Here is a 24,398-nt window from a genome sequence, read left to right as displayed (position 1 = left end):
GGGGACATGACTTCACCCATGTCACGGAGTGATGCTGGCGACCCTGTTGGTGACGAGCCTGTCGTTGACTCCTGCTGGGGCTCCGGGTCTGCTGGTGCTGGAGGGAAAAAAAAAATTATTACATTATTACATACGAGGCGTGCGGAGCCGAGCCTGGTGTGTACGAGGCGTGCGTGCGGAGCCGAGCCTGGTGTGTACGAGGCGTGCGGAGCCGAGCCTGGTGTGTACGAGGCGTGCGGAGCCGAGCCTGGTGTGTGTACGAGGCGTGCGGAGCCGAGCCTGGTGTGTGTACGAGGCGTGCGGAGCCGAGCCTGGTGTGTACGAGGCGTGCGGAGCCGAGCCTGGTGTGTACGAGGCGTGCGGAGCCGAGCCTGGTGTGTGTACGAGGCGTGCGGAGCCGAGCCTGGTGTGTGTATGAGGCGTGCGGAGCCGAGCCTGGTGTGTGTACGAGGCGTGCGGAGCCGAGCCTGGTGTGTACGAGGCATGCGGAGCCGAGCCTGGTGTGTACGAGGCGTGCGGAGCCGAGCCTGGTGTGTGTACGAGGCTTGCGGAGCCGAGCCTGGTGTGTACGAGGCGTGCGGAGCCGAGCCTGGTGTGTACGAGGCGTGCGGAGCCGAGCCTGGTGTGTGTACGAGGCGTGCGGAGCCGAGCCTGGTGTGTACGAGGCGTGCGGAGCCGAGCCTGGTGTGTACGAGACGTGCGGAGCCGAGCCTGGTGTGTGTACGAGGCGTGCGGAGCCGAGCCTGGTGTGTACGAGGCGTGCGGAGCCGAGCCTGGTGTGTGTACGAGGCGTGCGGAGCCGAGCCTGGTGTGTGTACGAGGCGTGCGGAGCAACACTCACCACGATGTGGAAGGCTCTGTGACCGGATGCTGGCTAGGCGCTCACTGGACCTGTACTGCAGATCCGCCAGCTTCTTCCGGATCTGGGTACTGGAGCGCTGCACCCCAAATCTCTGGTCTAGGCCCCAACTGATCCTCCGCAGCACAGCCTGCTTATGGAGGACGGGATGCTCTTGGTGATTCTGACACCCATAATCACGGGCATCTAATTCAGTTATGAGGTAACGCACTTCTGCGTCACCCCAAGGCGTTGCACGACGCCTGGCCGCCATTTTGCCGCCACTAGTGAAAAGCAAGGCCACAGCACTGTCCTTTCACCCGCCCACAACGCATTAGCGCCGTAAACCACGCCCACGACGCATCAACGTCACCGCTATTATTATAGACGACGCTGCTGCGTTCGCGAAGGAAGCGGTCTGTATTGTAATCTCCAGGTCACAACGAAGACGCTACTGCGTTCTGAATGTGACGCATTCTCAATACAACGTCTCCGGTTGCACTGGTAGACTGGAGTGTTGGTGGTTTCATGTATGGATATGTATTAACCCCTTCCCGACCTGTGACACAGCGTATGCGTCGTGAAAGTCGGTGGCAATTCGACCAGTGACGCATATGCTGTGTCACAGAATGATCGCGTCCTTTTAGATCGGGTGAAAGGGTTAACTCCCATTACACCCGATCTGCAGTGACAGGGGGAGTGGTAGTTTAGCCCGGGGGGGTGCATTTTTTAGAATGGTGTCACTTTTGGGTATTTCAGCCATATAGACCCCTCAAACTGACTTCAAATGTGAGGTGGTCCCTAAAAAAATTGGTTTTGTAAATTTCATTCTAAAAATGAGAAATCGCTGGTCAAATTTGAACCCTTATAAGTTCCTAGCAACACAAAAAAATTTGTTTCCAAAATTGTGCTGATGTAAAGTAGACGTGTGGGAAATGTTATTTATTTTGTGTCACATAACTCTCTGGTTTAATAAAAATTCAAAATGTGAAAATTTTCGAAATTTTCGAAATTTTTTATAAATTTTCATTTTTATCACACATAAACGCAAAATTTATTGACCTAAATTTACCACTAACATGAAGCCCAATATGTCACGAAAAAACAAAATCAGAACCGCTAGGATCCGTTGCAGCGTTCCAGAGTTATTACCTCATAATGGGACACTGGTCAGAATTGCAAAAAACGGCAAGGTCTTTAAGGTCAAAATAGGCTGGGTCACGAAGGGGTTAATGTTTAGGTAGGTGTTTAGATTTGTATGTATGTGAGTATGTATGTGTATATGTAGGTATCTGTGTAGATTTCAATGTTGATGTATATGGATGTATCAGTATACATAGGAATACACGTATGTATATACGGGCCCTTACTGCAGAAAGAATGAGAAACAAAGCTTTTTCAAAGTAAAACAAACAGTTTATTAGACAGATCAGTGCAACAGTGTATAAATGTCAGTAGTAGCCCACTATAAGTTCTGATGCTGCCAAGTAACAGCACCAGGACCGTTAAAATATTGGCAGTAGTTGTCTCGGCAGGTCTTCGCATCGTGGGTGTTTCTGCCAGGTAACAATGGTTGAAGGCCTGCAATTGCGGGATCATTTGCGCGCCATTCACCGAGCTGCACTTCCCCATTTAATAGGCCCACAGAGTCCATGAATCCAGGAGGACTATACGCCAAAGCATCGCGACGGCGAAGGAAGTTGTGAAGCACACAACAAGCCAAAACAACAGAGTCTATCGATTCAAGCTTCATGTTAATAGGCGTGTGGAAAACTCTGAAGCGATTGGCCATGATACCGAAGGCATTTTCTACAACCCGACGTGCCCTTGACAAACGGTAATTGAAAATTCTTCTTTCCTCTGTTAGATTTTTTTGGGGGAACGGTTTGATAAGATTGGGATGAAGCGGGAAGGCCTCATCACCGACAAAAACAAAATTAAGGTTGCCTCTAGTCTCGGAGTTGGGAGGCAAGTGAAGGTCATAGTTGTTCAAACGCTCTCCAAAGAGTGTGTGCTCTAAAACGCCACCATCGGAAACCCTTCCATTCATGCCAACATCTACATTTATAAATTCATAATTCGCGTTAACAAGGGCCATCAGGATGATGCTGAAATAGCCCTTATAATTAAAGAAGTAGGATCCGCTGTTTGGTGGTTGAGTGATCCGGACATGTTTCCCGTCCAAAGCCCCACCACAGTTTGGGAACTGCCAAAGCTGCTCAAAATCGGAGGCAATCTTTTTCCATTCCTCCTCCGTGTTGGGAAACTGCATGTAGCTACGTAGACTGTGGAAAATCGCATCACATGTCTCTGGAATTAGAACGCTGAGCAGGGTCCTTGAAATGGCTGAAGAAAAATGCAAGTCTTGCAGCGAGCGCCCGGTGGCCAGGAATCGCAGCGTGACTGCCAATCTTTCATCGGCCGGGATGGCAGCACGCATCACTGTATCCTTCCGTTGAATCAGTGGAGTAATTCTTTCCAGTAAATGTTTGAAGGATTCCTCAGACATCCGCAGATAGTTGCGGAAATCATGAGGATTGTTATCCTGAAGCTCTCTTACAAGTTGCATGTGGGACAAATCAGACCTCTTCTGCAGCCATTCTCTGGTCCACATGCGACGCTTTCGTTTAGAACGCCTCTCTTGCATCCGGGCCTCATCTTGACGCCGAGCTTCCTCAACCAGCAATGCAGCAAACACAACAGCACACTGCGCATTGTTCATGATGCTGCACACTGAAACACATAAAAGAAAAAGAAGATAAATTTAATAAATAAAAAAAAAATTCAATTACGTTACCATGCATTACAGAAAAGACCCCCTAAAATATCAGCCCGTGTAAAAGTATATCTACACAGATAGCAGACAAGCCCTCACTCCATCCCTCCACAGCAATGATAGCAGGAAATTATCTTTAGTTGCCCTGTATAAAAATTTAGGGGAAAATGAAAACGCACTTGCGACCCCAAATACATACCATACACAATGTATAAGTTGTCAGAAGAATCCTTGCAGAACAGATTATCGAAATGGAAGAGGAGTCGCAGGCCGGAGAACTCTACAACGTTCTGAAATCCACCACACGCTCAGGAACAAAGGACGGAAGGGCTATTATGTGTCGCCTTAGAGCATGGCCGCAAACCAATCAGAACGCAGTAGCGACCACCAATCGGAACAGAATGGGCGCGGAAAAGGCAACGCAAATGCACGCCTACATGTCGGTGTCTGAGTCGTCAATGAGGTCATTGGTAGGTGTCAAACAAAGCGATGTGTGTTCCCCAGCGGGACCTCAACGATCGAAAAATGGCCCAGGCCATTCCGACATGACCAGCGATCTCACAGCAGGGGCCTGATCGCTGCTACGTGTCACATATAGCGAGATCGCTAGCGAGATCGCTGTTGCGTCACAAAACTTGTGACTCAGCAGCGATCTCGCTAGCGATCTCACTATGTGTGACGGGGCCTTTACTGTTTACATTCCACTATATGTATGTGTGTACATGATTAATTGCACATTGGCACTTTGCTGGCTCATATTGTCTCCATCAGTGATGTTATTTATGAAACTCTTGCTCTGGGTTGCTCTTTTGTCCTGTGCCCTGGGTATTTCACCCGCCATTATCTGATTTTAATATGTATTGTATTCAATAAAGATTATATATATTTTTTATCTCATGGCCTTGGTGGGAAGGTTGGTTTTTCGGTGTATTATATGCTTCCTTCATGGCTGTTTATTAGGGATATCTATAGGTGTTGGTTATTATTTATTTTATTTTTTTACTACAAAACATGTTCACAAACAGTCTAGTAAGCAAAAAGTATAAAAAAAATGGAGTTAGAGTGTCTAAAATCAAGGTTTAATAAGCCGGGTCATAGTGACCCGGAACATTACAAGTGTATAGTAAATGCGACCAAAACAGCAGGGTTAATGGTACAATACCTGCTTGCTGTCATCTGCTGCTTATCATCCTGCAACATTCCCTTTAATGGTACAATATCTGCTTGTTGTCATCTGCTGCTTATCATCCTGCAACATTCTCTTTAATGGTACAATATCTGCTTGCTGTCATCTGTTGCTTATCATCCTGCAATATCCCCTTTAATGGTACAATATCTGCTTGCTGTCATCTGCTGCTTATCATCCTGCAACATTCCCTTTAATGGTATACAACAGTGCCTGCTGAATGTTTGCTAAATCCATTGTTGTGTTGCACTCATTGCTGTGTATTCATGCTGGGGTCACAGGAGATGTTATCTGATGCAAGGTGTTACAGCATGTGGATGTAGCCAGGCCCAGTGCCTTTGATCATCTAACCTCCCCTGGTGGGTTGGCCAATTGCTAATTTATCCCAAATCACCCACCACAATCCCTTTCACCTGATCCTCTACTTAAGGTACCGTCACACTAAGCGACGCTGCAGCGATACCGACAACGATGTCGATCGCTGCAGCGTCACTGTTTGGTCGCTGGAGAGCTGTCACACAGACAGCTCTCCAGCGACCAACAATGCTGAAGTCCCCGGGTAACCAGGGTAAACATCGGGTTACTAAGCGCAGGGCCGCACTTAGTAATCCGATATTTACCCTAGTTACCAGTGAAGACATCGCTGGATCGGCGTCACACATGCCGATTCAGCGATGTCAGCGGGAGATCCAGCGACAAAATAAAGTTCTGGACTTTCCCCAGCGACCAACGATCTCCCAGCAGGGGCCTGATCGTTGGTCGCTGTCACACATAACGATTTCATTGACAATATTGTTGCTACGTAGCATTCTAAGGGTGGCATGCGTGTGGGGATAGGCACGCATCTGCCGGCAGCAATAGTATCACGGCAGCTAAAGTATCGTGATGCTGCAGTTATTTCAATGGCAGTTAGTCATGGCAGGAGTCAGGGCCCCACTCTACGTATCTGTCTCTTTGGGTATGTCTGCTGAGTAAGCACTTCTTATTACTCGGATCTAGCTTTTCTATTAACCAATCTGACTCCTTCATCGTTTACATATGACCTTACAGTGTTTGCTCCACTAATCCTCACTCTCCTTCGCTATTACCAAACCCCAGCACCCTCTAACTAAATAATCATCTCCCCTTCCATCTTTCCTCCCCACCTGACCTCCTCTGCTGACCTGCTCCTCAACCTCAAATCTGTCCTAATAAAACATACTGTAAAACAAGCCACCCACTCTCTTTCTCTCACCTGATCTCCCTTTCTTTACTTCTCTTCACTGCTGAAGACATATCTCCAAACCCTGGACCCCCACAGCTCATGCCTCCCATTACTACCCCCTCCTACCGCTCCCTATCTAATGTGAACTACCGCAATCTTTCCAACAAAAAACCCATGCCCCTGACACCTACCCCCATGCTCCCTCTCTCTGGAGCACTCTGGAATGACCGCTCAATCTGCAATAAGCTTCATGTGATCAATGACCTTTTTCTCTCTCACAGGTTTGCCTTCCTCGGCCTCACAGAAACATGGCTAACACCCTCTGACACCGCATCCCCTGCTGCGCTTTCTTACGGCGGCCTCCATTTCACTCACCCCTCGACCTGGCAACAGACATGGTGGAGGAGTGGGTCTTCTCCTTTCTTCTAACTGCACCTTTAACCCAATCCCACCTCTACCCTCCTTTCTTCCTCTCTTTTGAAGTCTACTCTGTCTGCATCTACTCTCCCTCCAATCTCCAAGAGGCCATCATATACCGATCTCGGGGCTCATCCACTGCCTTTATTGACCCATTCTCCACCTGGCTTCTTCACTTTCTCTCTGCTGACATTCCCACCATCATCATGGGTAACTTCATCATACCCACTGATACCCTTCAATCAACAGCTTCCAAACTTCTGTCCCTTACTTCATCTTTTGGACTTACTCAATGGTCCTCCGCAGCCAGCCACACAAATGAACATATATTAGACCTGGTCTTCACCCATCTCTGCTCTCTATCTAAATTCACCACCTCCCCTCTCCCTATATCCAACCACCATCTGCTCACTTTCTCATCCCTGTCCTCCTCACCAGTCAAAAAAGCAACTATCCAAACAATTGACTATAGGGGAGTACACAACAGTACTACCAAAACAGAACCCTACCTCTAAAAACATTAATCTTTATTGATAATCAAGGACAATACCAACAATCAAGAAAAATTAGATAAAAAACATTCCTGAAGGGATTCCCAGCCCCGAATTAAGGGTTCAGGGTTAACCGCCTCTATCAGAGAAAGTATACCTCACAAAATACAAAAAATACGAAAAAATGATATTAAAAAAATGAAAAAGTGCAAAATACAGTATACCTTCCTCTCCCTAATCGGCCCTAAAGTCTGATATCCTTCCTATCAGTGGAGGTTGACACCATATTATGTGATGTGGTGCACCCGCTCCATGACGGCTGTCCCTTCAGTCCCTGGGCAACCCCTGCGTCTATCCCAATCACAAACTCATAACATTATTAATCACAGATCAATAAGATCCACAATTATTGTATATCCAGTATTTCAGCACTAATCTATGGCTATAATTCACTCTATCTCACAAGTTCTATTAACCTCCTGCTCCAAATGAGGCTGGTATCTGATGCTGATGTGAATAAATAAATAAAGCCTGCAGTATATGCGTAAACAGTCAGATTATGGAGCCAGAAGAAAAAAAGAGGTGCTCAAAACCACATTCAAGAAGTTTATTAACCTTCACGTGCTTCACAGCAGCAGAAGCAACATGGAAGGAAAAAATGAACATTTAACTTTTTAGTCACAAAAATGATCTTTTAGCAACAATTTTTTTATTTTCCCAAGAGTAAAAGGAGAAGCTGGACCGCGAAAGTTATTGTACAATTTATCCTGGGTATGCCGATATCCCATATGTGGGGGGGAACCACTGTTTGGGTGCATGACAGGGCTCGGAAGGGAATGGATCCTAAAATTTGTTGGGCAATTTCTCCTGAGTACACTGATACCTCACATGTGGGGGTAAATCACTGTTTGGGCTGACAGCAGGGCTTGGAAGGGAAGGATCGCCATTTGACTTTTGAATGAAAAATTAGCTCCAATCGTTAGGGGACACCATGTTGCTTTTGGAGAGCCCCTGTGTGCCTAAACATTGCAGCTCCCCCACAATTGACCCCATTTTGGAAACTAGACCTCCCAAGGAACTTATCTAGATGTGCGAGGAGCACTTTGAACCCCAAGTGCTTCACAGAAGTTTATAACGCAGAGCCATGAAAATAAGAAATCATTTTTCTTTCCTCAAAAATTATTTTTTAGCCCCCAATTTTTCACAAGGGTAACAGGAGAAATTAGACACCGAAAGTTGTTGTCCGGTTTGTACTGAGTACTCTGATACTCCATATGTGCGGGTAAACCACTGTTTGGGCACACATCAGGGCTCAGAAGGGAAGTAGTGACGTTTTGGAATGCAGACTTTGATGGAATGGTCTGCGGGCATCATGTTACGTTTGCAGAGCCCCTGATGTGCCTAAACAGTAGAAACCCACCCAAGTGACACCATTTTGGAAACTAGACCCCCAAGGAACTTACCTCGTTGTGTGGTGAGCACTTTGAACAACCCCCAAGTGCTTCACAGAAGTTTATAAGGCAGAGCTGTGAAAATAAAAAAAAATCATTTTTCATTCCTCAAAAATTATTTTTTAGCAAGCAATTTTTTTAACTTTTACAAGGATAACAGGAGAAATTGGACCACAAATAACTCCAACACACCCCCAACCCTAGTCCCAACTCTAGCCATAACCCTAATCACATCCCTAACCCCAACACACCCCTAACAACAACCGTAAACCCCAACACACCCCCAACCCTAATCCCAGCCCTAACCACAGCCCTAACCCCAACACACCCCTAACCCTAATCCCAACCCCAACCAAAACACTAACCACAAGCCTATCCTAACCCCAACACACCCCTAACCCTAATCTTAACCCTATTTCTAACCCTAACCCTAATTCTAATCCTAACACTAATTCCAACCCTAACCCTAAGTCTATGTGCCCACATTGCAAATTCATGTGAGGATTTTTCCGCACAGTTTTTGAAAAATCCGCAGGTAAATCACACTGCATTTTACCTGCGGATTTACCATGGATTCCCAGTGTTTTTGTGAGGATTTCACCTGCGGATTCCTATTGAGGGACAGGTGTAAAACGCTACGGAATCCACACAAAGAATTGAGATGCTACGGAAAATACAATGCAGCATTTCCGCGCGGTATTTTCTGCACCATGGGCACAGCAGATTTGGTTTTCCATAGGTTTACATGGCACTGTAAACATGATGGAAAACTGCTACGAATCTGCAGCGGCCAATCCGCTGTAGATTTGCAGCCAAATGCGCACTGAGTGCACATAGCCTAATTCTAACCCTAATTCTAACCCTAGCCCTAATTGCAACCTTAACCCTAATTCTAACCTTAACCCTAGTTCTAACCCTAATTCTAACCCTAACCCTACTTCTATCCCTAACCCTAGTTCTAACCCTAACCCTATTTCTAACCCTAACCCTAGCCCTAACCCTATCCTTAGCCCTAACCCTAGCCCTCACCCTAACCCTAGTTCTAGCTCTAACCCTAACCCTAGTTCTAACGCTAACCCTAGCACTAATCCTAGCACTAACCCTAGACCTAACCCTAGCCCTAGCCCTAACCCTAGCCCTAACCCTAACCCTAACCCTAGTTTTAACCCTAACCCTGGCCCTAACCCTAGTTCTAACCCTAACCCTAGTGCAAAAATAAAAGTAAATATATTTTCTTTATTTTATTGTTGTCCCTACCTATGGGGGTGATAAAGGGTGGTTTATTTATTTTTTTTTATTTTGATCGCTGTGATAGAACCTATCACAGCCATCAAAATGTACCTGTAATGAATCTGCCGGCTGGGAGATTCGGTGGGCTCACTGGGCATGGGCCCACCATTTTGAAAGATGGCGGCGCCCATGGAGAAGACGGACGGACACCGGGAGGGACAACGGAGCTTGGTAAGTATGCGGGGGTCGGATCGGACAGCGAGGGGGAGATTGGACTGCGGGCGGAGCGGACAGGAGGACAGAGGACAGCAGATGACAGGACAGAGGACGGAGGGGAGGAGATCGGTGGCAGGGCAGATCGCAGTCTCCAGCCATGGCTGATACTATTGCAGCATTGACCATGGCTGGATTGTAATATTTCACCAATTTTCATTGGTGAAATATTACTATCGCTCTGATTGAAAGTAAAAGTGAACCATCACTTTTAACAGCCAATCAGAGTGATTGTAGTCATGGGGGGAAGCCACCCCCCCCCGGGCTCAAGTACCACTCCCCCTGTCCCTGCAGGTCGGGTGAAATTACAGTTAACCCTTTCACTTGACCTGCAGGAGCGCGATCCGACTATGATGCATATGCTGCGTCACAGGTCGGATTGACACAGGTTTTCATGACGCATACGCTGTGTCAAAGGTCAGGAAGGGGTTAATGTTCCTTGCGATGCTATGGATTCTATCAAGACTCCAAATCATAATAAAAGAAATGCATAAAAACAAAATTGTTATGCTCACCTATCGCTTACCTCTCTGGCTCCTCTGCTACTCAAAGTCACTTGTCTGGTCTGATCAGCTGCTTATCATTTTGGAATCTTTGGCTCTTGCACACTCAGCTATGCTTTCGGGTGTCATGGTTACCAGAACATTCTAGCACAGTGAAAAGACTTCAGACATGGAGAGGAACTTGGGGATCCTAGTTAATGATAAACGTACCTGGAGCAGCCAGTGTTAGGCAGCAGCTGCCAAGGCAAAGATAATGATCATGGAGTGCATTAAAAGAGGTCTGGAAACACAAGATGAGAGCATTATACTGCCTCTGTACAAATCTCTTGTTAGACATGGAGATAAAGTCCGTTGATGGCCCTGTGTGGTTCAGAAAAATGTCAGCTAACCAAATCTTGTCAATGAGAACAAATAGGATATATATATGTTATATATGTCATATATATGTTACTGAACCGCCGCGCAACATGCCCTACCCTCTCCTAGTGTTTCATCACCCATCCTCTGCAGACTGTGAGCCCTCGCGGGCAGGGTCCTCCCTCCTTATGTACCTGTGTGCCTGTTATCTGCTCATGTTTAATGTATTTGTCTATATTTGCCTCGTATTCACATGTAAAGCGCCATGGAATAAATGGTGCTATAAAAATGTATAATAATAATAATCTACTATATAAAGCTGAATGTGTGCTACAGCCACAAAATTTTGCACAGTCACACGTCTGGACCCCGAGAGCGTCATAGGCTATGTTTGGAGGCGAAATTTTAACCCCGCGCGTTCCAATTCACCAAACAATTTTGCCCCTATCTACATAATGGGGAAAAAAGTGAAAGGAAAAGTGTTGGAAGCGTCGCAGCTACAGCCACAACATTTTGCACAGTCACACGTCTGGACCCTGAGAGCGTCATAGGCTACGTTGTGAGGTGAAATTTGAACCCCGCGCTTTCCAATTCACCAAACAATTTTGCCCCTATCTACATAATGGGGAAAAAAGTGAAAGGAAAAGTGTTGGAGGCGTCGCAGCTACAGAAACAAAATTTTGCAGTCACACGTCTGGACCCTGAGAGCGTTATAGGCTACGTTGTGAGGTGAAATTTTAACCCCGCACTTTCCAATTCACCAAACAATTTTGCCCCTAGCTACATAATGGGGAAAAAGTGAAATGAAAATTGTTGGAGGCGTCGCAGCTACAGCCACAAAATTTTGCACAGTCACACGTCTGGACCCTGAGAGCGTCATAGGCTATGGTGTGAGGTGAAATTTTAACTCCGCGCTTTCCAATTCATCAAACTATTTTTCCCCATCTACATAATGGGGAAAAGTGAAAGGAAAAGTGTTGGACGCAAATTGACAGCTGCCAGATGTGAACAAGGGGGACTTAAAGAATGAGAGCGATGGCGCAAAAGAGTATATACCGATCATTTGCTAAGGTGGGGCCCCGACATGAGATACTCACCACACATGGGGATATGAACACACACACAAAATGCGCCACACACTACCACATGCTTGAACACATATACCACCCTCAGCACACATTTCACCACACATACACCAACCTCGCCACATAAAAGTCGAAACACAAAAGTCGCCGCTCAAAACTCGCCACGCACAAAACTCGCCACATGCAAAAACTAGGCTCACGCAAAACTCGCCACAAGTGCAAAACTCGCCTCATGGAAAACTCGCCACATGCAAAACTTGCACACGCGGAAAAATTGCCACATGCACAAATTTTGCAACACATGCAAAAGTTGCCTCACACAAAACTTGCACATACTCAAAAGGCACCAGACATAAAACTCACCACGCGCAAAACTCGCCATGTGCAAAACTTGCTGCACACAACTTGCTACACTAACCTGTTACATGCAACTCGACACACAAAAAGTTGCTACACGCATGTTGCCACACACAACTCAACACACACAACTTGACAAACTAAACTCGCCCTAAAACACACACAAGTCTGGTATTAGCCTTCAAAAATAAAAATCTGTTTAATAAGCAGACAAACTACAAGAGCAACAAATGTACCATATAGGAAATACAGCAGCTGTCAGTCACATGACAGCTAATATATACTGCCAAGGGGAGGGCTTCCTGTTGGCTGGGGATTTATCAGGCTGCCAATTTATCTTACAAATACTGAGGTAAAAATACTGAGCAAATAACGTGTTAACGAGCTCTAATACAGGAGATCACACAAGTATATACTATATACAGGGGAGATGACACACAGATATATACTATATAAAGGAGAGATAACACACAGGTATATACTATATAGAGGAGGAGATGACATACAGGTACATACTATATACAGGAGGAGATGACATACAGGTATATACTAAATACAGGAGGAGATGACACACAGGTATATACTATATACAGGAGCAGATTACCTAGAGGTATATACTATATACAGGAGGAGATGACATACAGGTATATACTATATACTGGAGGAGATGACACACAGATATATACTATATACAGGGGAGATGACACACAGGTATATACTATATACAGGAGGAGATGACATACGGGTATATACTATATATAGAAGGAGATGACATACAGATATATACTATATATAGGAGATGACATACAGGTATATACTATATATAGGAGGAGATGACATACAGGTATATACTATATACAGGGGAGATGACACAGCAGGTATATACTATATACAGGGGAGATGACATACAGGTATATACTATATACAGGAGATGACATACAGGTGTATACTATATATAAGGGAGATGACAAACATGTATATACTGAGGTGAAAATGAGAGGTGTGAGGTGAAAATGAAAAGGTGTGAGTGCAAAATGAGAGGAGTGAGGGAAAATAGTGTAGTGATCGGAAAATGACAGATGTGAAGTCGAAATGACAAGTGTTAGGGGGGAATGAGAGGAGTGAGGGAGAAAATGAGAGGTGTGAGGGAGAAAATGAGAGATGTTTGGGGGAAAATAAGAGAAGTGACGTGCAATAACTAACCACAGATATTTACTATGCCCAGGCAACGCCGGGCTCTTCAGCTAGTATATATATATATATATATATATATATATATATTGGACAAGTGAAAAAGTATTTAACTTATAAGGTTTAATTGCTTAAAGAAGTGTTTCCAAGCCTGGATCTACTAATCTGGGTACAATGTAAGGATAGCATCTGTCAATGTAGGCATGTAGACAAAAGAGGCAGCACTCTGTTTATGTTTATATGAATGTGTGTGTGTATGTGTGTGTGTGTGCATGTGCGTGATTGCTAATTCAAAGAAATTCAGTAAAACTGTTGATGTACAATAGTTTAAGCTTTTTCAAAATTTCCTTTTTACTGCCAACCTGGCAAATGAAAAAAGGGACAAAGAAATCCTAATTATTTATATCACAAGCAGCTTATTCTATTAGAAAATATCCCTAAAAGACATTTCTACCAACTCCTATAATTTCAAAGCCTTTATTTTCTTTTGCATGTTTGTATATGGAAAGCACAAAACTTCAAAGGGTTTTAGATAAATATAAATGCAATTATTAACAGGTATTTACTTAAATCAATGTGAAATAAAAAAAAAAAACTAAATAAAAAAAGCATAAAAGTAAAGTATTATGAAGTTACTTTTGATATCTAATAGTTCCATGTGGGAAAGAGACTCTATTTTATTCAATAGATTTCTCATTTTGAAATCAAATTTATTATGGTCCAGTGTATCTGTACTATGTAGCGTAGTACAATGGCTCTGAAAAACAGAGGTGACATTCAACCTGTGTATGTGCAATCATCAAGCAAATTCTGTATGAATATGTAAACAGACCTGGACAGGCAAGAGAATTGTCATAGGTCAATGAAGGTAAAGAAAATAATATATTGCATCAGGAATATTCACCCAACCAATAAAAATGAGAGAAAAAGATGTTTAGATGAATACTGTATGTCTGGAGAGAATTGACAATCTACTAATCAAAAAAGGCTCATCTTAAATATTTTTGCTTTGGGCTCAACTTCAGTCAAAGGATGATAGGAAAACAAGGAGACTGTCCTATAACCTGGTTGGGTGTGCCAAACCTCAAAGAGATTTGAATTAATCTTCTGTATAGCAGAGGACTGGTCATTTAGCGCAGTTGACCAGATGGTGATGTGGAGGATGAATAAACGCTCTTTACTGGGATATCATCAGGTACAGGTGCAATGCATTTTGTGGTTCTTGGGCATCTTTCTAAGGCAATAAAATATTTATGACATTTAATTTAAATGTGTTGTGCCTGTATCTGATTATATAACAATGAAAAAACTTTTATTCGTCCTGCATATCACTATCTGGTCATTTGAGCTGAAGAGAACGACTTCTACTGTACAGAAGATACAAAAATTTAATACAGAATTGTAGTCAGTAGGTAAGGCACATAAAGCAGGGAGAAAAATATAAGAAGCAGACTGTTAGATGTTGAGTTCCCACAGCTGCACAGGGGGAATCTCGAACCATGTCCACTGCGGTCTCCCATTCTCCTCCAGCCGCAGTGGAACCTGCTCTGCAGAGACGTACAGTAGATCCTGGCATCTGGCTCAAGCTGATACTGTGTGCTTGGGCACTGCTACCTTTTCAAGCTCTGCTTTTATAGCCAGCACTGTTCAGCAGTGAGCAGGCATTTCAGGGATTAACCCTGCTGTTCTGTTCGGTCTGGGGAGACCTATTTTGAACTTTGGTATTTTTTGGGGTGTTCAAGATGCGGTTCTGAAACTTGTGGTTGATTGACTTAAATGAGGATGGGTCGGTCGGCCACGGGTTTCAGAGCCGCATCTTGAATATTTTAAAGAATATTGAAGTTCAAAGTCGGTCATTTTTGACCAACAGAACAGCAGGGTTAAGTCCTGCTTTTCTCACACTGAGTATGCCCACGGGACGACCTCCCATTGGAGGACAGGGGTCACATGCTCAGGTCCTGTTGCAGATCCCAATTCACCATCAGGAAGGTCCCGGAGCGCTACTGCTATAAAAGGTTTGCATGGCCGCTCAGCCATGCGCTAGTGTAAACCTGCTAACGTGTGTGTGGATGTATGCCTGTCAATGGATGAAAGCTCCGAATTATTCCCATCCCTAAAGTTGTTGACTGTTTGCGAATGATGGAAGCTACCTAGTGCCTGACAGTGCTATCCTGCACATCTAGCACACGATACTGCATCTCTTAGCAGTGACCACCAGTACGGTGCTGTGGGTTTTCCTGGCCCAAGTTTGGGAGGCTAGTGGCGTCCACCAGAGCGGTGCTGCACGCACTCTTGTGCAGTAAATTCTTAGTTCTGATTAATCTCTGAGGTCTAGAGGAACTCTTTCCCTGAGCCTTGGGACAGAGTTCTGTGACTCTTTGCTTGTGTGTGTGTGGATGAATGCCTATCGATGGATGAAAGCTCTGAATCATTTCTATCCCTAGTGTTGCCTGCTCGCAAATGATAGAGCTACTTAGCGCCCGACAGTGCTAGCTTGCACAATTGCAGAAGTTGCTCAATCTAGTTAGCAGTGACCACAGAGCGGCGTCATGTGCAGATAGTACGCTTTTTTGGCCCTAGTTAAGGTGGTTAGTAGTGTCTGCCAGAGCGGCACTGCATGCGCTCCTGTGCGGTGAATATCTACTTTAGTTGTTTCCCTGGCACCACAGTAGCGATGTCAAGCTCAAGAGATCAAGAGGGACTCACCCTGAGTCTTGGGGTCGAGTTCTGTGTTGCCTTGCTTGCACTCTCTGTGCGATATCACGGCCTTGTGATGCAACAGGGTTCGCTTCCTTTATACCGGGTGAAGCTAACCCGTGTGTGTACTCACATTATACCACCATATAGTCCGTCATTACCAAGCAGCAAATGTCTTAGCTGCACGGTGCACCCCGGACTGCGAATGCACCTTATATCATCTCTAGTTATTATTTGGTGTGTCCCACCAGTCCTAACACAGACTGACAGAATATTTGAGGGGATATGATCTTAAATATGATATTGTTTGTTCATATGATATTTTTTGTGCAATGTAATATAACATACTGTTAGGGCTAGCGGAACGCACCAAATACAAAGACAGATAGAGTATGGTGCGTTCGCAGCCCGGGGTCCACCGTGCAGAGATAGAACCTGCTGCCAAGTAATGACAGACTTTATGGCGGTACTCATAAGTATACACACGTGGGTTAAACTTCACCCAGCGTGAAGGAAGCGATCCTGTTGCATCACAGGATCGCGGTACCGCACATAGAGCGCGAGCAAGTAGTCAGCGAACTCAACCCCAACTAGGATTGAAGTCCGATTAGACCCTTGCTGGCACAACACCGCAACTGGGTGTGTAAGGAAGCTGAATAACAATATTAGGGCACAAGAGTGCATGCGGTGCCGCACTGACGAACGCCACCCAGGCTTGGGTAAGGAAAGCACAGAGGAAGTGCACGGCGCCGTACTGGCGGTCACAGCAACTGGACGCTGTAATGTGTGATTCGTGCTGTAGGATAAGTCGGGCGCTAGATAGCAACCATACACCTTCCGCGAACAGACATTCAATAGGGAAGGGGTATCCAAGGATGACCTGCACTCACAACAAACACACATATGCAAATGTACACTAGCGCATGTGTTGTGAGTTCTGTTTTTGGGCTCCCTCTGGTGGTTACTGATGGTACTGGGTGACTTGTCTTTCCTGGGTTTCTGGGTTCCACCTGTTCCATCAGCATATGGGAGTTTCCTATTTAACCTGGCTTTGCTGGCATTTCCTCGCCGGTTATGAATGTATCCAGTGTGTCTTGTTACCTCTGCTCCCTGCTCCTAGAACCTTCTGGTCAAGCTAAGTTTGGATTTTCCTGTTTTGGTGTTTTGCTTTATTTGGTTTTTAGTCCAGCCTGCAGATATGTGATTCTTGCTGCTGGTTGCTCTAGTGGGCTGAAATTGCTCCTCATGTACCATGAGTTGGCACATGAGTTCAAGTAATTTCAGGATGGTTTTTTGAAGGGTTTTTCGCTGACCGCGCAGTTCACTTTTGTATCCTCTGCTATCTAGCTTTAGCGGGCCTCATTTTGCTGAAACTGTTTTCATACTGCGTATGTGCTTTCCTCTCATTTCACCGTCATTATATGTGGGGGGCTGCTATTTCTGTGGGGGATTTCTCTGGAGGCAAGAGAGGTCTGTGTTTCTTCTAATAGGGGAAGTTAGATCTTCGGCTGGAGCGAGATGTCTAGGATCATCGTAGGCACGTTCCCCGGCTACTTTTATTTGTGTGTTAGGTTCAGGGTCGCGGTCAGCTCAGGTTCCATCGCCCTAGAGCTTGTTTGTATCTGTGCTTGTCCTTTTTGTGATCCCCTGCCATTGGGATCATGACAGTATAACCGGCCCACAAAGTGTTAATTGTATTGGCTGAAGTAGGAGGATAAGTAGTCTGAGGAAGTTTTTTTTTTTTTTTTCTCTTTCCCTCAGAGTTTGCTGCCTAGCCTTATTGCAGCGTGGCTACTTCCTCCTCCTCTTAATCTTTGAATGGCTCTGATCCCAGCTGTTTATCATGGACGTCCAGAGTTTGGCTTCCAGCCTGAATAATCTTGCCACTAAGGTTTAAAATATACAGGATTTTGTTGTACATGCTCCTATGTCTGAACCTAGAATTCCTGTCCCAGAGTTTTTTTCTGGAGATAGATCTCGTTTTCTGAATTTTAGGAACAATTGCAAGTTGTTTCTTTCTTTGAAATCTCGCTCCTCTGGAGACCCTGCTCAGCAAGTCAAGATAATTATATCTTTCCTGCGGGGTGACCCTCAGGATTGGGCATTTGCATTGGCACCAGGGGACCCTGTGTTGCTTAATGCGGATGCGTTTTTTCTGGCATTAGGTTTGCTCTGAGGAACCTAACCAAGAGATTCAGGCTGAAAAAGCTTTGTTGGCCCTCTCTCAGGGGCAAGATGAAGCAGAAATTTATTGTCAAAAATTTCGGAAGTGGTCGGTACTTACTCAGTGGAATGAGTGCGCTCTGGCTGCAAAGTTTAGAGATGGCCTTTCTGAGGCCATTAAAGATGTTATGGTGGGGTTCCCTGCGCCTGCTGGTCTGAATGAGTCTATGACTATGGCTGTTCAGATTGATCGGCGTTTACGGGAGCGCAAACCTGTGCATCATTTGGCGGTGTCGTCTGAACCGTCACCTGAGATAATGCAATGTGATAGAATTCAGTCCAGAAGTGAACGGCAAAAGTATAGGCGGAAAAAAGGGTTGTGCTTTTATTGTGGTGATTCAGCTCATGTTATATCAGCATGCTCTAAACACACAAAAAAGGTTGATAAGTCTGTTGCCATTAGTACTTTACAGTCTAAGTTCATTCTGTCTGTGACTCTGATTTGTTCATTATCATCCATTTCCGTCGATGCCTATGTGGATTCAGGCGCTGCCCTGAGTCTTATGGATTGGTCATTTGCCAATCGCTGTGGGTTTAGTCTGGAGCCTCTGGAAGTCCCTATTCCTTTGAAGGGAATTGACTCTACACCTTTGGCTATGAATAAACCTCAGTACTGGACACAAGTGACCATGCGTATGACTCCCGTTCACCAGGAGGTGATTCGCTTCCTGGTACTGTATAATTTGCATGATGTTCTAGTACTTGGTCTGCCATGGTTACAAACTCATAATCCAGTCCTTGACTGGAAATCAATGTCTGTGTTAAGCTGGGGTTGTCAGGGGGTTCATGATGATGCACCTCCGATTTCTATCGCTTCATCTACTCCTTCTGAGATTCCTGTGTTTTTGTCTGACTATCGGGATGTTTTTGAGGAGCCTAAGCTCAGTTCACTTCCTCCTCACAGGGATTGCGATTGTGCTATAAATTTAATTCCAGGCAGTAAATTTCCTAAAGGTCGTTTTGTTCAATCTGTCAGTGCCAGAGCATACTGCTATGCGGGATTATGTTAAGGAGTCCTTGGAAAAGGGACATATCCGTCCATCTTTGTCCCCTTTGGGAGCAGGTTTTTTTTTCGTGGCCAAAAAAGATGGTTCCTTGAGGCCTTGTATAGATTATCGTCTTTTGAATAAGATTACCGTAAAATATCAGTATCCTTTGCCATTGTTGACTGATTTGTTTGCTCGCATTAAGGGGTCTAAATGGTTCACTAAGATTGATCTTCGGGGTGCGTATAATCTTATACGAATAAAGCAAGGTGATGAGTGGAAAACCGCATTTAATACGCCTGAGGGCCATTTTGAGTATTTGGTAATGCCTTTTGGACTTTCTAATGCTCCTTCAGTCTTCCAGTCCTTTATGCACGATATTTTCCGTGAATATCTGGATAAATTTATGATTGTGTATTTGGATGATATTTTGGTTTTTTCTGATGACTGGGAGTCTCATGTTCAGCAGGTCAGGAAGGTGTTTCAGGTCCTGCGGGCCAATTCCTTGTTTGTAAAAGGCTCAAAGTGCCTCTTTGGAGTCCAGAAGATTTCTTTCTTGGGGTATATTTTTTCCCCTTCTACTATTGAGATGGATCCCGTCAAGGTTCAGGCTATTTGTGAGTGGACGCAGCCTACATCTCTTAAGAGTCTACAGAAGTTCTTGGGCTTTGCTAATTTCTATCGTCGTTTTATAACTAATTTTTCTAGGGTTGTTAAGCCTTTGACGGATTTGACTAAGAAGGGTGCTGATGTTGCTAATTGGTCTCCTGCGGCTGTGGAGGCCTTTCAGGAACTTAAGCGCCGGTTTTCTTCTGCTCCTGTGTTGCGTCAGCCAGATGTTTCGCTCCCTTTTCAGGTTGAGGTTGATGCTTCCGAGATTGGAGCGGGGGCGGTTTTGTCACAGAGAAGCTCCGATGGCTCAGTGATGAAGCCATGCGCGTTTTTTTCTAGAAAGTTTTCGCCGGCTGAGCGGAATTATGATGTTGGTAATCGGGAACTTTTGGCCATGAAGTGGGCATTTGAGGAGTGGCGTCATTGGCTAGAGGGTGCTAGACATCGTGTGGTGGTCTTGACTGATCACAAAAATTTGATTTACCTTGAGTCTGCCAGGCGTCTGAATCCTAGACAGGCTCGTTGGTCACTGTTTTTCTCTCGTTTCAATTTTGTGGTTTCATACCTGCCAGGTTCAAAGAATGTGAAGGCGGATGCTCTTTCTAGGAGTTTTGTGCCTGACTCCCTTGGAAATTCTGAGCCCTCTGGTATCCTTAGGGATGGGGTGATATTGTCTGCTGTCTCCCCAGACTTGCGACGTGCTTTGCAGGAGTTTCAGGCGGGTAAACCTGATCGTTGTCCGCCTGAGAGACTGTTTGTTCCGGATAATTGGACCAGTAGAGTCATCTCCGAGGTCCATTCTTCTGCGTTGGCAGGTCATCCTGGAATATTTGGTACTAGAGACTTGGTGGCCAGGTCTTTTTGGTGGCCTTCCTTGTCGAGGGATGTGCGTTCTTTTGTGCAGTCTTGTGGGGTTTGTGCTCGGGCTAAGCCTTGCTGTTCTCGGGCCAGTGGATTGTTGTCACCTTTGCCTATCCCGAAGAGGCCTTGGACGCACATTTCCATGGACTTTATTTCGGATCTCCCTGTCTCTCAAAAAATGTCCGTCATCTGGGTTGTGTGTGATCGCTTTTCTAAAATGGTTCATCTGGTACCCTTGCCTAAGTTGCCTTCCTCCTCTGAGTTGGTCCCTCTGTTTTTTCAGAATGTGGTTCGTTTGCATGGGATTCCTGAGAACATCGTTTCTGACAGGGGATCCCAGTTTGTGTCTAGATTTTGGCGGACGTTCTGTGCTAAGATGGGCATTGATTTGTCCTTTTCGTCTGCATTCCATCCTCAGACGAATGGCCAGACTGAACGAACTAATCAGACCTTGGAAACTTATTTAAGGTGTTTTGTTTCTGCTGATCAGGATGACTGGGTTACCTTTTTGCCGTTGGCCGAGTTTGCCCTTAATAATCGGGCTAGTTCTGCTACCTTGGTTTCTCCTTTCTTTTGTAATTCGGGGTTTCATACTCGTTTTTCCTCAGGTCAGGTGGAACCTTCTGATTGTCCTGGAGTGGACATGGTGGTGGATAGGTTGCATCGGATTTGGAGTCATGTGGTGGACAATTTGAAGTTGTCCCAGGAGAAGGCTCAGCAGTTTGCTAATCGCCGTCGCCGCGTGGGTCCTCGACTTCTTGTTGGTGACTTGGTGTGGTTGTCTTCTCGTTTTGTTCCTATGAAGGTCTCTTCTCCTAAGTTCAAGCCTCGGTTCATCGGTCCCTATAGGATCTTGGAAATTCTTAACCCTGTGTCGTTTCGTTTGGATCTCCCGGCATCGTTTGCTATTCATAATGTGTTTCATCGGTCGTTGTTGCGGAAGTATGAGGTACCTGTTGTTCCTTCGCTTGAGCCTCCTGCTCCAGTGCTGGTGGAGGGAGAATTGGAGTATGTTGTGGAGAAGATCTTGGATTCTCGTGTTTCCAGACAGAAACTCCAGTATTTGGTCAAGTGGAAGGGTTATGGTCAGGAGGATAATTCTTGGGTGGTTGCCTCGGATGTTCATGCTGATGATTTGGTTCGCGCTTTTCATAGGGCTCATCCTGGTCGCCCTGGTGGTTCTCGTGAGGGTTCGGTGACCCCTCCTCAAGGGGGGGTACTGTTGTGAGTTCTGTTTTTGGGCTCCCTCTGGTGGTTACTGATGGTACTGGGTGACTTGTCTTTCCTGGGTTTCTGGGTTCCACCTGTTCCATCAGCATATGGGAGTTTCCTATTTAACCTGGCTTTGCTGGCATTTCCTCGCCGGTTATCAATGTATCCAGTGTGTCTTGTTACCTCTGCTCCCTGCTCCTAGAACCTTCTGGTCAAGCTAAGTTTGGATTTTCCTGTTTTGGTGTTTTGCTTTATTTGGTTTTTAGTCCAGCCTGCAGATATGTGATTCTTGCTACTGGTTGCTCTAGTGGGCTGAAATTGCTCCTCATGTACCATGAGTTGGCACATGAGTTCAAGTAATTTCAGGATGGTTTTTTGAAGGGTTTTTCGCTGACCGCGCAGTTCACTTTTGTATCCTCTGCTATCTAGCTTTAGCGGGCCTCATTTTGCTGAAACTGTTTTCATACTGCGTATGTGCTTTCCTCTCATTTCACCGTCATTATATGTGGGGGCTGCTATTTCTGTGGGGGATTTCTCTGGAGGCAAGAGAGGTCTGTGTTTCTTCTAATAGGGGAAGTTAGATCTTCGGCTGGAGCGAGACGTCTAGGATCATCGTAGGCACGTTCCCCGGCTACTTTTATTTGTGTGTTAGGTTCAGGGTCGCGGTCAGCTCAGGTTCCATCGCCCTAGAGCTTGTTTGTATCTGTGCTTGTCCTTTAGTGATCCCCTGCCATTGGGATCATGACACGCATGGCTGTGCGGTCATGCGCAGTTTATATAGTTGCAGCACAGGAAGTGGCCACAGAAACTTTGCCCTTCCAAGACCTGCCAAGAGGACCAATGGAATGTGCTGCAGGGCCTGAGCACATGACCATCGATCTCCAACGGGAGATCTTGCCCTGGGCATGCTCAGTGTGTGCAGACAAGGACTTAGTCCCAGAGAAGTCCGCTTGCTGCTGGCCAGCACTGGCTTTAATGGCAGAAGCTGAAGAAGCAGCAGTAACTCTCTGTACAGAGTGAGACTGAGCAAGACGCTGGGACCGACGTCCCTGCTGAGCAGACTCCACTGCGGCTGGATAAGAATGGGAGACCGCAGCGGAGATGGCTCGAGATTCCCCCTGTGCAGAAGCGGGAACTCGAGACCTAACATTACCCCCCCTCCTAGGACCCCCCCTTCCTTGGGCCTCGCTACGCTCGATGGCAGCAATGAGCTGTGGGGCCAGAATGTTTTCAGCAGGCTCCCATGACCTGTCCTCTGGGCCATAACCCTTCCAATCCACCAGATAGAACTTTTTGCCGCGTACCACCTTGCACCCCAAAATAGCGTTCACCTCGTAATCGTCCGTAGACGAACCCGATGTCCCGGCAGATGACTCGGAAAACCGGGACATGTATACGGGTTTCAAGAGGGACACATGAAAGGTGTCGGTGATACCCAAGCGTGGAGGAAGAGCCAAACGGTAGACCACAGGATTAACCTGTTCGAGAACCTTGAAGGGACCCAAGTAGCGAGGAGCAAACTTAGTGGACTCAACTCGCAGCCTGATATTACGGGCGGAGAGCCACACCAAGTAGCCAGGAGCAAAGGTCGGAGCGGGGCGCCGATGAACATCGGCGGAGGACCTCATTCTCTCCTTGGAGGCCCGAATGGCATCCTGCGTGCGGTCCCAAATGTCCCGTGCCTCCACAGCCCAGTCTGCCACCCTGGAGTCAGCAGAAGACACAGGCATGGGCACAGGAACATGCGGATGCTGGCCGTAATTTAGGAGGAATGGAGTCTGACCGGTGGAGTCGGCTACGGCATTGTTAAGTGCAAACTCTGCCCACGGTAGCAAGGATGCCCAGTCATCCTGCCTGGCAGAAACAAAATGTCGTAAATATGTGACCAAGGTCTGGTTGGCCCTCTCTACCAACCCATTCATCTCGGGATGATATGCCGAAGAGAGATTCAATTCAATACTGAGTAGACGACAAAGCTCTCTCCAGAATCGAGACGCAAACTGGGGACCCCGGTCACTAACAATTTTGTCTGGCATACCGTGTAGGCGAAAGATATGCTTGACGAACAAGACAGCCAACGCCCATGCAGAAGGTAGCCGTGGAAGAGGCACCAAGTGCACCATTTTGGAAAAATGGTCGTTGATCACCCAGATAATGGTGCAGTTACGAGACTTGGGTAAGCCCACCACAAAGTCCATCCCGACCATCTCCCAGGGCCTGTCCGCCACCGGCAGAGGATAAAGCAAACCAGCTGGCCGTTGCCGAGGAGTCTTGTTCTTGGCGCAAGAGACACACGCCCGAACATACTCTGTGACATCACGAGCCATATGCGGCCACCAGTATGTCCTCGCCAGTAACTCAAAATGTCCACCCACCCTGGACGAGTGTGCCCAAGAGAAAACCTCCGGTCGCAAACTGGATGGTACAAAAGTCTTGCCCGGAGGCACA

General features: G+C 46.0%; 2 protein-coding genes across 2 annotated transcripts in view; one reads left to right on the top strand and one right to left on the bottom strand.

The window, feature by feature from the left end:
• Window positions 1–24,398, top strand: part of CDH18 (cadherin 18) — a 1,182,266-nt gene that overhangs the window by 682,790 nt on the left and 475,078 nt on the right. The gene's annotated exons all lie outside the window — the stretch shown is intronic.
• On the bottom strand, window positions 2,273–3,562 carry LOC138641370 (uncharacterized). The gene has a single exon (XM_069728919.1). The coding sequence runs from the start codon at window positions 3,558–3,560 to the stop codon at window positions 2,304–2,306; it is 1,257 nt and encodes a 418-aa protein (XP_069585020.1). The 5' UTR covers window positions 3,561–3,562; the 3' UTR covers window positions 2,273–2,303.

The sequence above is a fragment of the Ranitomeya imitator genome, chromosome 6 (genome assembly GCF_032444005.1).
Source record: "Ranitomeya imitator isolate aRanImi1 chromosome 6, aRanImi1.pri, whole genome shotgun sequence".
Taxonomy (NCBI): domain Eukaryota; kingdom Metazoa; phylum Chordata; class Amphibia; order Anura; family Dendrobatidae; genus Ranitomeya; species Ranitomeya imitator.
This window is presented reverse-complemented; position numbering and strand designations above follow the sequence as displayed.